Here is a 16,574-nt window from a genome sequence, read left to right on the forward strand (position 1 = left end):
TGCAACGGTGTCGGCAGGGCCGTCCCTCCCTACAGGCCGATCATGCAGACTGCGTGGGGCCTCACCTTGCGGAGGGGGCCTCAACTGAGCCGAAAATGCGGTGCACCTATGCGCTGCAATTAGTGTGGCGCGGCACGGTTTCGCCGCTGCGAGGCTCCACTATATAACTATGCGTGGGGCCTCCTGTTGGCCAGGGACGGCCCTGGGTGTCGGGTTACAGACGTGCTCCCCTTGTCACCTCTCACTCTCGCGTGTCAGCCGGGGGGGGACTGCGCACAAGCCGAGCTCATAAGCCGAGGCCCCTCTGCGCGAGGCCCCCCTGCGCGAGGCCCCCTGCGCAATGTGAGGCCCCATGCAGCCTGCATGATCGGCCTGTAGGGAGGGACGGCCCTGCGCCCATGACATAACCGACGGACCTGTGAAGCTTTGCAGGAGGCAGAGGCTTAGATCACTGGACGACAGAGTTGTTCACCGTGTGCACAGGCAGGGTTAACGTCGGTATGAACAACAGAATTGTGCCAAAACTCCGCCAACTGGCTGCAGTGGGAGACTCACCTGTGCACATTCTGTGCCCCGCGCACACACTGGAGAACTGCGAAAAATCAGCTGATCACAACGTTCACGCTCAGTGGTCAAGCTGCTGCAGTTTTATTTACAACAAAGTGGAGTAAAACACACAGTTGCAAACTTACTCAGGGTGTTTGAGTTTGAAATCAGACAGAGTTGAAAGAAGTACTCAGATCTTGTACTTGAGTAAAAGTAGAAGTACCAGAGTGTAGGAATACTCTGTTACAGTAAAAGTCCTGCATTCAAAATGTTACTCAAGTAAAAGTAAAGTATCAGCATCAAAATATAGTTAAAGTAGCGACAGTAAAAGTAGTCATTGTGCAGATTGGTCCATTTCAGAATAATATATATGATATGTTTTATAATTATTGATCATTAAAGTGTTCTCAAAGCTGGTAAAGGTGCAGCTAGTTTGAATGACTTTGTATACTGCAGGGTAGCTTGTGAATTTACTCCAGGTGGAACTAAAGTCTGATTTAACACTTGATTATATTTCACATCATTCATCCACATCTGTAAAGTAACTAAAGGGATTAAATACATGTAGTGGAGTAAAAGTACACCATTTACCTCTGAACTGTAGTGGAGTAGAAGTACTGTACAAAGCATCAAAGTCAAGTAAAGTACAAATATCTCAAAATTGTACTTAAAGGTGGGGTACGTAATTTATTTCAGAAACACTTTTTGTTATATTCCATGGAATGCTCTTAACATCCCGATAGCAATGAATATATGAAATGCTTTGACAATAAATACATAAAAAAAGGTCATTTGTGGAAGCCGTAGCGCTGTAAAAAGCACGACCAATGATTTTAGCCGGCCCGGCTAAAATAACTGGATGGCCTACCTGCCTGTCAGCCTTCCATCTGTGCACAAACTTATCTCGTGCCCTCATTGGTCATGTGCGCGTTTGTGTGTGTTGGAGGAGGGGCTCTGTAAGGAAGTCTGAAGGAAGAGGCAGATTTTTTTCGGCTGCGTAGTTTCAAATTCTAGCGCACTCGAGCTGGTTTCTCCAAAATTACATACCCCACCTTTGAGTACAGTACTTGAATAAGTGTACTTAGTAACTTCCCACATCTGAAATCAGATATGACTTCAAGTCATGTGATAATTTCTTAGTATTTGATCCTTCAACTTGGCCTCAGGAAATGCAAGGACTTCACAGTTTTGGCAACAAGTTTTGGAGAAAGCAAATCGGAGGCTTAAAAAGAGACAGGGAAGTGCATCTTCATCATCTAGCATGCAATAAGTGTAAATAGAGGACAGTGAAGGAGACACTGAGGAGCAGGGCCGTATCCACCATTGAGATCACTGAGGTCCGGACCTCGGTAATATTTTCCGAGCTGTGTATATATAACAGAGGTGGGGACTCGAGTCACATGACTTGACTCGAGTCAGACTCGAGTCGCATATTTTTTGACTTGAGACTTGCTTGACTAACATTGATAAAAGACTTGACTTGACTTTGACTTGGTTTTCATGACTTGAGACTTGACTTAAAGCTCCCATGTCATGCTTTTCCGGTTATTACCCGTCCCCTTGTGTGTTATGAAGGTTTTTATGCATGTAAACGGTGTGCAGAGTCAAAACCCTCAAAGTACACCCTGTAGCGAGTAAAACTCTAACACAGAAAATACCTCCCCAAAACGCCTCGTTGGAGATACGTCACTGCCCATTTGATTCTTCCGGGTACCGCCTGATGTCATGCGGTACCCGGAACGAAATGGACCAATCCCGAAGAGCTATGGCCACACCAGCAGCGGCGTGTTCCTCCTCCAGAGGTTCGAAGAACCGGCATTTCACAGACGAAAGCTTCCAAAACATTGCCCAGTTTGAGGCCGGATATGCACAGCTTGTTTGGACCGTTTGGAGCAGGGGAAGATCCGGGTACACAACCTGTAAGTTTGCATTGTTATTTGTGTATTTATCAAACAAGACTGTTTAAATGTGTAAACTGTGTTGGACTGCTAAGCCATTGACACAGTGCTAACTGTGCTAACTAAGTTGCTAGAGTTTCCATATATCAACTCTAATATCAGCAGATGGCCTTGCATACATGTATCTCATAGCAGGAGAATGTCTGCATTCACACACAAAATACCTATTGACAGTATACTCCGGGTGATTTGCCGTGCGGTCAGTCGCGAAACGTAATTACATTATAGCTGGCGTAGCGTGTATGCAACCATCTAACACACGGAGCTAGAGCTAGGTTTGGTCGGAAAAACATTTTTGTGATGCTACGTTGCTCGCGTTTAAATATATCAACTACAATGTCAGCAGATGGCCTTACATGTTTGTCATGGCAGGAGAATGTCTGCAGTCACACACACGGAATACTCATACAGTATACTCCGGGTGATTTACCGTACATTGTGACAGTACATATACTGCATGTATAGCTAACGAGGCTAGCTGTATGCTAGCGCAAAACAATGTATTCATGCAAGTTACATTGTATGGTAGCAGAATACCCGTATACGATTGCAATTATAAACACGTTATTGCTAGCCTAATATGAACCACTAGCTTTTGTTCATAGTAGTTTTATTACACTGCATTATAGTTGCCTTTCCTCCAAGCTAACGTTCATATCGTGTTAGCTACCAAGGTAAACAAAGCTAGGTTAGCATATTAGCAGGCAAGCTGTTCATTACACTCCTAGCACAACTACTACTAACGAATCTAAAACAACTAAGTTTCTCTAATATTTTGTGATTTGCATTTGATTTCGTCCAGCCAGATCCTGGCGGACAATCCATGACGGGGACGGGACTTCTACTACTACTGAGGCCTCGTGCTAAAAGGCACCGCACCGGCTGTGCGCAGGCAAGATGCGAGGAGGAATGGATGATATACCGTGTGTATGTATATTTATGTTCATTTTGTACATTTCTAAAAATAAAGTTTAATGGAAATACTTAGTAGGCCTATCCTTTCTTCCCTGAATTCATATATAGCAAACCATGATTTGATTTCTCATCAAACAGTAGTAGTTTATTACAGATAAAAATAACTTACTCTTTGTTATGACCGGCTCGTAGGCCACAACGGAAAGGCAAGGAGACATACACAAGTTTACAAAACCACGGCACATTTATTGTGGTAAATGCAGAGATAGGTGGTCGAGGGGAGAGGGTGGCTGAGTTCGTCCTTCTGCAGCCGCTTTGGAGAGAGACTCCGGGCCGCTGGGATTAATAGCACCGGCTACGGAGGTGTTCGTGATCGCGCTGATTACCCTCTTCAGCTCCACCCCACCGTAAGCCCTGCAACACACCTGCACAAAGGCCCTGGGGCCGTCACACTCTTCTATAACAACAGTTGTAGGTTCAGTTCGGTTAGTTAGTATAAAATATCAGCTGTACCGACGCCATTATTACACTGATGTTCCCCGAAAAAAGCGGGCGGAGCCTCTCTGGTGGTTGACTAATCAGAACAGAGTGGCCGAGCTGACCAATCGGAGCACACTAGGCTCACAGGGAGGGGGGGGGCAAGAGCTCCAACGAGTCGTTTAGTGGAGAAAGTGAATACTGCTGAATACACATGCTTGACAGAGATGCTGTATGCGAAACCAATGTGAGTTTGGAAAATTGCACAGTATAAATCTATTTTAGTATACCTCAACAATGTAATTATGATCAGTGGAAATGGCCATGACATGGGCCCTTTAAGCTTGAGACAGATGACTTGAAAGGACTTGTCTGTTTAAAATTAAATATTTGCGTTTGTTTTTGTAGTGAGATATTACGTTTAGCTTTTTCGAAAAACGTGATTGGGTGATTATCGCGCCATGCGCGCAAACCTGGCAACCCACTAGACGGCAGGAGTGTCAGTTAACATGGCAGCGACTAGCGTTACTCCAAAAATAGTGAAGTTTGGATTCAAGGATTATGTTGTCGATGACGCTAATAAGAAGAGAACAGCGGTATGCAGGGTCTGCAGCATAAAGATCAGTGACACGACCACCAAAACATCCAACTTCATTCGTCACTACAAAAAAACCCACAGAGAAAGGTGCGTGAATGTGTTGTGTTAGCTAGGAAGCTAACGTTAAGTTTAAGCTACGTTAGACTTGGTTTCAAATCGATTAAGCATTGCAAAGAGAGGACAAAACGGTAAATGAACACTAGAACCGCCAAGGGATTCATTTTGACTAACCCCGATACTGACGGGCTGTCAGGAGAGGGAGAGAGAGAGGAAAAGAGATGCCTCGTTTATTTCCCCTGTGTTATTATCAGAAGTTACTGTAAACTTTTGAATAATGTAGTTCATCTACTTTTAGTAGTTTGTTTAAATGTTTTAATTATGTTGTTTTTGTTTGTAGAAGTGTATCGTTCCTTGATTTATTGTAAAATGAATCTGAACTTTTTGATCTGTTATGATGATAAACTGAAGCAATTTCTAAATTTACCCAATTAACTGAGTTTCAAATCGTCCTACTTAGTTTATAAGGAAATTATGAAGAGGAACAAATTAAATGATTTGAAAATGATATCTATGTAGGTGCTGATGCTGTTGGCGGTTCTAGTGTTAACAGACATTTAAATTAAATATGTGTAATGGCAAATGCCATATATGATTTTCTTACCTGGAATTCTGCCTTTTTGAACAGACTTTTTGATTGAGTCCTAGCTATATTGTCTGCAGTTCTAGGGTTAATATGAATCTAATATGATTGTCATCGGTCTAAATTAGATTTCAAATGATTAACTGTGTATGTAATGAAGATCATAGTGTGGGTTAAATCCATTTTCATAACCACTGTCTTTTAACTGATTTAAATGCGGAAACTGGGCTTATTCATCAGAATTTCGTATGACTTGACTTGACTTGACTTGACCTGAGCAATGACTTGACTTGACTTGCTTGACTCTCACCACAGTGACTTGGGACTTGCTTGATACTTGTAGGTCAATACTTGAGACTTGCTCATGACTTGCACATGTAGGACTTACTCCCACCTCTGATATATAACAAAACTTGTGAAATAATTGCACTAAACGGGGTTCTTTGTAATAATAATAATACATTATATTTATATAGCGCTTTTCTACAACTCAAAGACGCTTTACAGTATGAGGGAGGGTAGACAAACAAGGACAGGCAAACAAATGAATATAGTAAAATAAAATAAACAGAAAAAGCAGTCAAGAGGTAGTTGATTGAGAGGGGGGGAGGGGGGCTTATGGGTAGACAGAGTTGAAAAGATGTGTTTTGAGGCGGGACTGAAAGACTGTGAGGGACTCAGAGTCACGAAGATCTTGGGGGAGGGAATTCCAGAGCCTAGGAGCTGCCACTGAGAAGGCTCTGTCCCCAAAGCTGCAGAGTGTGGATGTGGGAATGGATAGGAGTCCGGCTGCGGTGGATCTGAGGGACCGTGGGGGTTGATAAGGGGTGAGAAGGTTTGTGAGATAAGGGGGGGCCAGATGGTGGAGTGCTTTAGGTGAGGACCAGAATGTTGTAGTTGATGCGATGGGAGACAGGAAGCCTGTGAAGGTCTTTGAGGACTGGGGTGATGTGATGCCATGATTTGGTATGCGCGAGGAGACGTGCAGCTGCATTTTGAACCCGTTGGAGTCTGTTGAGGGATGTAGTGCTGATGCCGTAAGTGAGTTGCAGTAGTCAAGGCGGGAGGAAATGAAGGCGTGGATTAATCGTTCGGCTGCAGGGCGGGTAAGAGAGGGTCGGATTTTTGCAATATTGCGGAGGTGGAAAAATGTGGTTTTGACTGTTTGGCGAATGTGAGGTTCGAGGGAGAGGGTGGGGTCAAAGATTACGCCAAGGTTGCGTGCCTGATTGGAGGGGGAAACAATGGTGCCATTGATGGTGAGTGTTATGTTAGTGACCTTGCTGAGGGTGGATTTGGAGCCGATTAGGAGGAGTTCTGTTTTGTTGCTGTTCAGTTTGAGGAGGTTATGTTGCATCCAAGTTTTTATAGCTGTCAGACAGGAATCGATGTGAGTAAGGGTTGGGTTATGGGATTTGGTGCTGAGGTAGATCTGAGTGTCATCAGCATAGCAGTGGAAGTCCAGGTTGAAGTGGCGGAGTATCTGACCGAGGGGGAGGATGTAAATGATGAAGAGGAGGGGGCCAAGTACTGATCCTTGAGGAACGCCTTGGGTGACTGAGGCTGTGGCAGAGGAGTGGTTGGGGAGGGAGATGAATTGGGATCGTTCAGTGAGGTAGGACTGGAGCCATCTGAGTGCAATACCTTCGATACCAATGTCCCTGAGTCGGGTGAGCAGGATGTTGTGGCTCACGGTATCGAAGGCTGCACTCAGGTCGAGGAGGATGAGAATATTGAGGGAACCAGTGTCAGCAGAGGTGAGGAGGTCGTTGAGGACTTTGACGAGTGCAGTTTCTATACTGTGGTGAGGACGAAATCCAGACTGAAGGGGTTCGTAGAGCTGGTTGCTTTGGAGATGGCAGTGGATTTGTTTGGCTACAATGCGTTCGAGAGTTTTTGAGAGGAATGGTAGGTTGGAGATGGGGCGGTAATTAGTGAGGGAGGAGGGATCAAGACCGGGTTTTTTTGAGGATTGGAGTAACGGCAGCAGTTTTGAAGGCAGAAGGGACGGTTCCATGGGACAGCGAGGAGTTGAAAAGGTTAGCAAGATAGGGGCAGAGGATGGGGAGGCAGGACTTCAGGAGAGGAGTGGGTAGTAGTAGGTTGTAGTACTTCCATTTACTGACGATGGGGGCGCTGCATAACTACGTAGCCTCGATTAAAGCAAACAGAAGAAGACGACATGTATCAACAAACCACCGCCGCCCGGGGCCTTTCTCATTTCACTAATTTCCCCTCCTCGACTCCTATCCTCGTGTCTTAGTCCCGCCCACAGGAGATGCGAGCGGAGGAGCCGAGGAAGGGAACCGAGGATTCGAGGAGTCGAGGAGGGGAAATTAGTGAAATGAGTAAGGCCCCCGGACTTGTATCGGAGCAGCGGAGGAGGGATGAGGTATCTAGAGATCTGAGTTTCTGTTCATCGGGACATCATATGACCAGCAGATCCTGTGTGAACGCTCTACGTTAGTCAGTGGACGTCCGACAACATGCACACTAACTTATATTGAAGCTATAGGCTATACTTTGGTTTAAATTGCGTGAATAAACTAGCTAGAGAGCTTAAGTTAATTACATTCATCCAATGTCAGAAGGATTATCTTTTAACAAACGTTGTAATGCTTTTCTTTCATTTCAATTTGAGTAAAACATTGAAGATATAACATTATATTGTTTTCTTTTTACACTGACTCAGATATAATGAAAATACTACATCAGTCGAAGCTCAGCTTTGGTAAGGAAGAGACAGGACAGGCAGAGAGAAAGAGAGAGAGAAAGTGATGGAAATCAGGGAGGAACTGCAGGTACAGTCACACAAAAGAATGTAGGCTTAATAACCCCATCTAACTATCTATCTATCTATCTATCTATTTATCTATAACAAAATAGTCTTCATTTACAATAAAGACAATAGGCATACTTTTAAAACAACATACATCTCTTGCAGTTATGATGTCATAATAACATACAATTGTATAAAACACAATTTGCTTACATCTTTGTTCTCTTTTAAGAATCAAACAAAACAGATTTAAAAAAAAAAAATGCAAACAAACAAGTGAAATGAACTAAATTGCTGAATTGCTTTTAATTCACTGGCAGGAGCGACAAGTGAGGAGGAGCAACAAGTGAACAACGAGGGAGAGATTGAACAAAGAGAAAGAGTAGAGGACAGAGAGAGTAATGAACAGGAAGAAGACAGAGAGACTAAAGAAGATGGAAGAGAGGGTGCAGGTTATGGAAAGGACAGAGACATGGAAAATGAATGTTGACAATGTTTTGTGATCATTTTAGCCTCTTCTGCATGTCCAGATCATTCATATGTAACAATCAACTGATTCTTATGCATTACACTTTCAAAATAATGTATGCTGCAGCCTACTTACATGGTTTGAAATCAATATATTATCCAATCTGTGACCCCCCACAGGACTTAAAAAGCACCTAACTAGATCATGAAAATCCCAACAATCCCGGGGGGGGGGGTTATACCCCTGAACCCCCCTAGCATGTTTGGACCTCGGTATTTAGGAAATCCTGGATTCGGCCCTGCTAAGGAGGACCACGCTTCGTGTGGGGTGAGTACCAAACGCTGTCTCCTGGTACTCATCTGAGTAACTCACTAAAAAAATGTGCACCCCTGGTTATGTAGCTTTTTATGCATGTAAACAAAGTCACAAACCCTCAAAGTACACCCTGTAGCAATTAAAACTCTAACACAGAAAATACCTGTCTATGCTGCCCCAGAACGCCTCGTTGGAGATTTTTCTTTTTCCATTTTTTTCTTCCTGGTCTAAGTGACGTAACGACGACCAAATGGACCAATCCGTGGAGCTCCTCACACACACACACACACACACACTCACTCAGCCTTATCTTTTCTCAGCCGCGCTACTCAGCAGAGTTTCGCCGGCACACACACTCACTCAGCCTTATCTTTTATCAGGCTGTGAGTGTGTGGCGAACTGTGTGGCGAACTGTGTGGCGAACTGTGTGGCGAACTGTGTGGCGAACAGCCTGGCTGTGAGTGTATGTGTGTGCTCAGGCTGAGTTCCGCGATGTCTCGCTGTCTCACAGACCCCACGCAGCAACCAGCAGAAGCTCCAACAAGCCGTTTAGGACAGAGAGTGAATCCGGAAGTTTTTCCTTGTACGATGTGAGGGTCTAAGGACAGAGGGTGTCGTATTGTCATACTGATATTCTGTACAAACTGTGAAGTTGTCACAATCTTATGAAGGACCCAAATGCAGCACTCGAGAAACCAAGGGATCAGCCGGATGATGTGCAGGCAAACGAACCAGAGGACAGCGGGCAGAAGGTGAGGCAGGGTCAGACAGCAGGCAAGGCAGGATAGTCCAAGGACAGGCAGGATCAGGGAACAGAGCGTCAGCCTTAATGTTCCGAGAACCAGGGCGGTAGGAGAGGGAGAAATTGAACCGAGTGAAAAAGAGGGCCTATCTAGCCTGTCGGGAATTCAGTCTGCGGGCCGACCGGATGTATTCCAAATTCTTGTGGTCGGTCCACACCAGGAAAGGTTGACTGGTCCCCTCGAGCCAGTGACGCCACTCCTCCAGAGCCAACTTCACTGCTAGCAGCTCCCGGTTTCCTATATCATAGTTTATTTCCGCTGGTGTCAAACGCCTCGAAAAGAAAGCACAGGGATGGAGTTTTTGGCTGTTCGTTGCTCGCTGAGACAGGATGGCCCCCACCCCCATATCAGAAGCATCCACCTCCAAAACAAATTGTCTTTCAGGATCGGGTACTCGGAGGATGGGGGCGGAGGTGAACCTGGCCTTAAGGTTCTGGAACGCTTCCTCAGCCGAGGAGGACCACTGGAACATAACCTTAGAGGAGGTCAGGGCTGTGAGTGGAACGGCCAAGGTGCTGTATCCACGAATGAACCTCCGGTAGAAGTTGGCGAACCTGAGGAACTGTTGTAGCCGCTTCCAGGAGTCTGGAACCGGCCAGGAAGTGACTGCATCAACCTTGGAGGGATCCATCCCAATGCACCCCTGTCCCACGATGTATCCCAGAAAAGAGACAGAGGATGTGTGAAACTCACACTTCTCCATTTTAACAAACAGCGAGTTCTCCAGCAATCTCTTGAGAACTGCCTGGACGTGGTGCACGTGTTCTTTCAGAGTCTTGGAAAAGATCAGGATGTCATCCAAGTAAATAAATACGTGCCGGTCCAACATGTCACGGAGCACGTCATTTACCAACGCCTGGAATACTGCAGGGGCGTTTGTAAGTCCAAAAGGCATCACCAGATACTCGTAGTGCCCCGAGGCGGTGTTGAAGGCGGTCTTCCACTCATCCCCCTCGCGAATACGTACCAAGTGGTACGCGTTACGCAAGTCCAGCTTGGTGAATATGGTTCCTCCCTGCAGCAACTTGAATGCAGAGGAGATAAGAGGCAGTGGGTATCGATTCTTTATAGTAATGTCATTAAGACCCCGAAAGTCGATACAGGGCCTTAGGGTCTTGTCTTTCTTCTCCACAAAGAAGAACCCCGCTCCAGCGGGTGATGAGGAAGGGCGAATAATCCCAGCCGCCAGAGAGTTATTGATATAAGTCTCCATGGAAACTCTTTACGGAGCAGACAGGGAGTACAATCGACCCCTGGGAGGGCTGGTGCCGGGATGCAGGTCGATGGCACAGTCGTAAGGCCGGTGTGGTGGTAGGGAAGTAGCCCTCGTCTTGCTGAATACTTCCTTGAAGTCCAGATATTCCGGTGGAACCCCTGTAACATCCGGAACTTGGCTGGGGTTCACCGAACGCTGAGGCGCGGCAGCCTGTTTCAGACAGATCTGATGACAAGAGGGGCTCCACCCCAAAATGGCTCCCGTCTCCCAGTCAATGTTAGGGTTGTGGCGGCGGAGCCATGGATAACCCAGGATAAGCGGGATATGTGGAGACCGGAGAACATGAAACTGAATAGTTTCGTTATGGTTCCCGGACAGGAGCATGTGAACGGGTACAGTCTGATGAGTCACTGTCCCCAGCAAGTGACCGTCTAAGGTGCTGGCTGGAACTGGGCGAGATAAGGGAACCCGGTCTATTCCCAACTGCAGCATAAGCTCTTCGTCCATTATACTCACGTCCGAACCAGAGTCAATAAAAACGGCAAGAGCCTGAGAGCTATCCGGTAATAGCAACCTGGCGTGGCTCAATGGTCTCTGAGCGGGAACAAATCCAGGGGTTTGGCTCACCAGTATGTTCCCCATTACTGCGGAGCCTTGCCTTTTACCGGGCAGCGAGAAACAAAATGGCCGGCCCGGCCGCAGTAGAGACATAGGTTACCTCGTCTGCGATGTTCACGTTCCTCCAAGGTGAGGCTGGTGCGACCCACCTGCATGGGCTCATCACCCCCTGGTTGCGGCTCTGGAGTGAAGGGAGGAGTCCCAGTCGAACCCGGATGTCGGGGCGCCCAGGCATGTTGAACTCCCTCCGATCGTCGCTCCCGTCTCCGTGTCTGGATGCGCCGATCCATGCGGGAAGTCAGCTCAATCAGCCCATCCAGTGAGTTGGGCAGATCAAAAGACACCAGCTCGTCTTTAATGTAAGCCGCCAAGCCACGCAGATAGGCGTCACACTGGGCTGCAGAATTCCAGTTGCTGAGGCGGCTCCTGGTGCGAAACCCAATAGCATAATCCACCACAGATCCATTACCCTGGCTCAGGCTCAGTAGTCCTCCTGCAGCGTCTGGACCCACAGACACGGGTCCAAACACCTTACGCAGCTCCGCGGAAAAAGCGGGGAAAGAAGAGCAGGCGGGTGTCTGCTGCTCCCATTCAGCTGTGCCCCACAGTCGGGCTTTCCCAGTCAGATGATTGACCGTGAACGCCACACGAGTTGCTTCAGAAGCGAAAGTGTGTGGCTGCAGCGCGAACAGGATAGAACAGTTAGTAAGAAACGGGCTGCAGCCCTCCGGTTCCCCGGCGTAGCGCTCCGGAGTTCCCACCTGAGGCTCTGGGGTAAATCCAGTGGCGAGCCGTGAGCTTTATACCTAGGCCCTCTGACCCCCACCCCTTCCCTCGAAAAAAAGAAAAAAAAATAGTTATTACGTCACAGCGTATACTTCAGCGGAATATCAAAACAACGGCCCAGGGTGCAAAACGCATCAATGACAGCGACCCTCTACCACACAAAACAACACCTGTGAACCCAATTTGTGTTCTTTGACATTGAAAAGGATATTGCATTGTGTTTGTTACTTTCGTTGCAGTTGTATGTCTTAAGTGTAATTTGGCATGCTTTTATTTTGAAGGCGAGTTCACGCTGTTGACAGGAAGTTGTTGTTGCTATGGAAACAAGAAAAGTTTCACAGCGGGCGGAACTTGTCATAAAGTCCGCGATAATAAAACCCACCCATTTAGAGGGAAGATATGATTGGTCAATTGTACTGTCATTTGACATTACTCTCTCGTTCAGTTACTATAGCGGGCCCTCTGTGAATCGCAGAGAGGGCCAGACGAGCTTCTTTCATGTAACCCTTCACATTCAAACAGAGACTGAACAGGCAGATTCGAAGGATTTATTTCTTTGGAAATGTTATTTTAAATACAATTAAATCAAGTTTTTTTTCGGTAAAACGAATGAAAAATATAACAAAAATAATATTAAAAAAATATATATTTAAAAAATATATATATTTTTAAAATGTTTTTAAATATTATTTTTTGGAATATCTTAGGCCCTCACAGAGGGCCTAGAGGGCCCTGACGGCTCGCCACTGGGTAAATCCCATCGGAGAGGATGCAGAAGCGGGTGCCGGCGGCATGGGAAGAGGCGCTGGAGCAGCCACTACTGCCGCTAGCTGCTGCACAGTAGCCGTTAGCTGCTGTAGCTGCGCAGCTAAATAGGTTAGCGTCTGGTCGTGTGTGGAGTTTGCATGATGAGCCTCGGTGGCCAGGGAGGCTATCGAGGCTTCCTGCCTCTGGAGAGCGTCCTCAACTCTCTCGAAACGGTCTCTAGGTGAAGAGGAGTGCGCTGGTTCCATGTTCTGGCCAGATCGTTCTGTCACAATCTTATGAAGGACCCAAATGCAGCACTCGAGAAACCAAGGAGTATTGGTAATGTACTTTATTGGTAATAATACCAGAGCAGAGGGATACCAGCAGAACAGTATCAGCCGGATGATGTGCAGGCAAACGAACCAGAGGACAGCGGGCAGAAGGTGAGTCAGGGCCGGTCAGGGAGCAGGCGAGGCGGTCAACGTAGGTACAGGCAGGGTCAGACAGCAGGCAAGGCAGGATAGTCCAAGGACAGGCAGGATCAGGGAACAGGCAGGTCAGGGACAGGCAGGGTCGGAACCGGGTAGGCAATCTGGTAGTGATGACGAGATGAAGCCGAGGCTTTGGAGCGTGTGTCGAGTAATCGCCGAAGCTTTCTGTGAAGCCTGTGTCGAGGCTTGTATCATTTGGGGGCCAGTGACGTCATCGATGACAAACGAAGCCTCGTTTGTCGATACCACGTGACTGCTTCAGGAAGCGATTCAGATCTTGGCGCGAGCTTCTGACAGATAAAAAGCCATGGGATTCGATTCAAGATGTGTGATCCTTGTGAGAGGAAAACACTTGTCGTTTTGCCAGTTTTGGTTGTACGATATTTTTGCTACTTGCAAAGTTAGAATGGAGCCAGCTAAGAAGAGAAAGACTTCCCCTATGTGGGAATACTTTGATCAGATTTCACACAATAAGGTAAGGTTTGCATACATGGTTTATTACAACAATGTATTATGTTAGATTTTGTATGGTTCATTTTTTTACTTTTTCTATTTCATTCAAAGGTGAAGTGTTTATTGTGCTCCAGGGAACTGGGGTACAGTAACAATACTTCATCCATGCTAAGGCATTATCGTGCCATGCATGAGATGAAGGAGGGACATGCAGGTGATGCAGGTGGACCTGCTCAAGGTTTGTCATTTAATATTTTGGAATAATATACTATAATATACTATAATTTAACCATGTTAACTTCACTTTATCATGCAAATAAAAGAAAGTTACAAGATACTCATTCTTAACACAGCTTACCCCCCCCCCCCCCAGGTACCAGGCCTACCAGAAAACAGGATCTGGATGAGGCCTTGGTCAACCTGATTGTGAAGGATACACAGCCATTCAGTGTTGTGGAGGATGTGGGATTCAGGGCATTTGTGGCCTTATTGGATCCAAACTATGTCATCCCCAAGCGACAGGTGTGTAAGACTTCATGTATAGAGCAAAATTGTTTATTTTTTCATGGCATTTGACAATTAACCAGTGAATTAACCATCCCCTCTTTTAGGCTGTTAAGGCTATGGTGGAGGCCAAGTATGCTCTAGAAAGGAGCAAGGCCATAGCTGACATGCAGAAGGTGGTTGCAGTGAGCTTGACCTCTGACATGTGGACCTCCATCAATATGGATGCCTATCTGGCTGTAACCTGCCACTTTGTTGACGACAACACACGTCTTAATTCTGTGTTGTTAGGGGTCCAACAATTTCCCCAAACACACACTGCTGAAAACCTGGCCAGAGTGAAAACCTCCCTCATGGAGGAATGGGGAATCACAGACAAGGTCACTTGCCTTGTGACGGATGGTGCAGCCAATATGATCTCCTGTGGCAAACACTTAAAGCTACGTCATGCAATATGCATTGCACATACACTGAATTTGATTGTCAAAAAATCTCTTGACATGACCCCTGTGCTGAGTGATATCCGGGCCAAGTCAAGAAAACTGGTGGGATTTTTCAGGAGCAGCACCCTTGCTAAGGTATGTGCTTTGACCTTTCTTAAATTGGTTAATAATTAATAATAATCATAATGCTATGTTTGTTACTGCTACTTTGACAATTAAATAAATCTTTAATTGTGTGTTAAAGGAGAAGCTTGTATCGGTGCAAAGGCAAATGGGAAGGCCCACACTGAAGCTCCTGCAAGAGGTGGAGACCCGCTGGAACAGCACATATCACATGCTGCAACGTCTGGTGGACCTCAGAGAGCCAGTTGGTGCGGCATTAGCCAGCTTGAACACTGACATCACCACACTGACCTCTGCCGAGTTCACCACCATAAGTGGGTGCCTCTCTCTGCTGTCCGGATTCAATGATGCCACCATTGAGCTGTCTGAGGAGAAAAATGTATCCGGGTCCAAGGTTGTGCCCCTCCTCAAAATGCTGGAGCAAATGCTTCAAGAGGAGATGGCAAAAACTGCAGAAGCAGTGGCAAAAGAAATGGGAGAACACCTATTAAGGCAGCTAAGAGAGAGGCTCCACACACTCCAATCAATGAGCATAATGTCATTGGCAACACTACTGGACCCTAGGTTCAAATTGATCGGGTTTTTTAGCCCTTCAAAAGCTGCAGAAGCCACAAAAAGGCTTGTGGCTGAATGTGGTGCACTGATCCGAACACCTGAAGATGTGCAGCCAGAAGAAAATCCATCCACATCTCAACCTGAACAAGAAATCCCAGGTAATTTTATTAATTTTAAATCAATTTGAAGTAATTACTACAACATCCACTGACACTCTCTGTGTATACTTTTCAGGAAACAAACTCTGGCAAAAATTGGATCGGACTGTAAAGCTGTCCAGAAAGACCAAGAATCCAACAGCTGACGCAACTGTTGAAGTCCAGCGGTACCTGGCTGAACCAAATATCGGACGCTTGGAGGACCCTCTGAACTACTGGCAGACACAAAGACATGTGTATCCAAACTTATATACACTTGCTGTCACTTTCTTGTGCACACCTGCTTCCTCAGTCCCGTGTGAAAGGGTATTTTCAAAGGCAGGAGAAGTTGTGTCCAAGAAAAGAAATCGCCTAAGCCCGAAAAGTGTGGAAAAAATATTGTTTTTAAACAAAAACCAATAAAATTGTTCCATGTATCACAAGCATTTTCACTGGCCTCTGCAAAGTCACACAAGCACATTCACTGGCCTCTGCAAAGTCACACAAGCACATTCACTGGCCTCTGCAAGTTACACAAGCATATTCACTGCCCTCTGGCAAGTTAAACCCTTGTTCTTTTCCAGTTTTCGAACATATATTGCTTCTTTTGTCTTTATAGAAGGCAGCAGACATTTACATTTATTTATGTATAGATGTAACAACAAGATACTATATTGACACATTGTTTTTATTATTATATACAGTCATTTTAAAACACTTACTGGTGTAAAATTCTGTTCATACAGGATGACAAATACATTTGACATCTTTTACCTTTTTGTATCATTATTTCCAGTATTTTTAGTATGTCAAAGATTACAAATAATATGTGGCTGTTTTACACCTGTTCACCAACAGGGGGTCTTGTGAGCACATGAAGCCCATGATGAAGCTTCATGAGATGAACCTTTTAGCGAACCGATTTGCTGGAAAGCTTCAAAGCTTCATGAGGCTTCATCTCGTCATCACTACAATCTGGTAACAAACGCGTGAAAGACTAG

At 45.8% G+C, this 16,574-nt stretch overlaps 1 protein-coding gene across 1 annotated transcript; it reads left to right on the forward strand.

Moving 5' to 3' along the window:
- The first annotated feature begins 13,502 nt into the window (after positions 1–13,502).
- Positions 13,503–15,996, forward strand: LOC117474779 (zinc finger BED domain-containing protein 4-like). Its single transcript, XM_034120784.1, has 6 exons — positions 13,503–13,833; positions 13,923–14,049; positions 14,185–14,333; positions 14,423–14,893; positions 15,003–15,594; positions 15,671–15,996. The coding sequence occupies exons 1-6, from the start codon at positions 13,666–13,668 to the stop codon at positions 15,994–15,996; spliced, it is 1,833 nt and encodes a 610-aa protein (XP_033976675.1). The 5' UTR covers positions 13,503–13,665.
- Positions 15,997–16,574: the final 578 nt, after the last annotated feature.

This window comes from Trematomus bernacchii, unplaced genomic scaffold, assembly GCF_902827165.1.
Source record: "Trematomus bernacchii unplaced genomic scaffold, fTreBer1.1, whole genome shotgun sequence".
NCBI classification, from domain to species: Eukaryota; Metazoa; Chordata; class Actinopteri; order Perciformes; family Nototheniidae; genus Trematomus; species Trematomus bernacchii.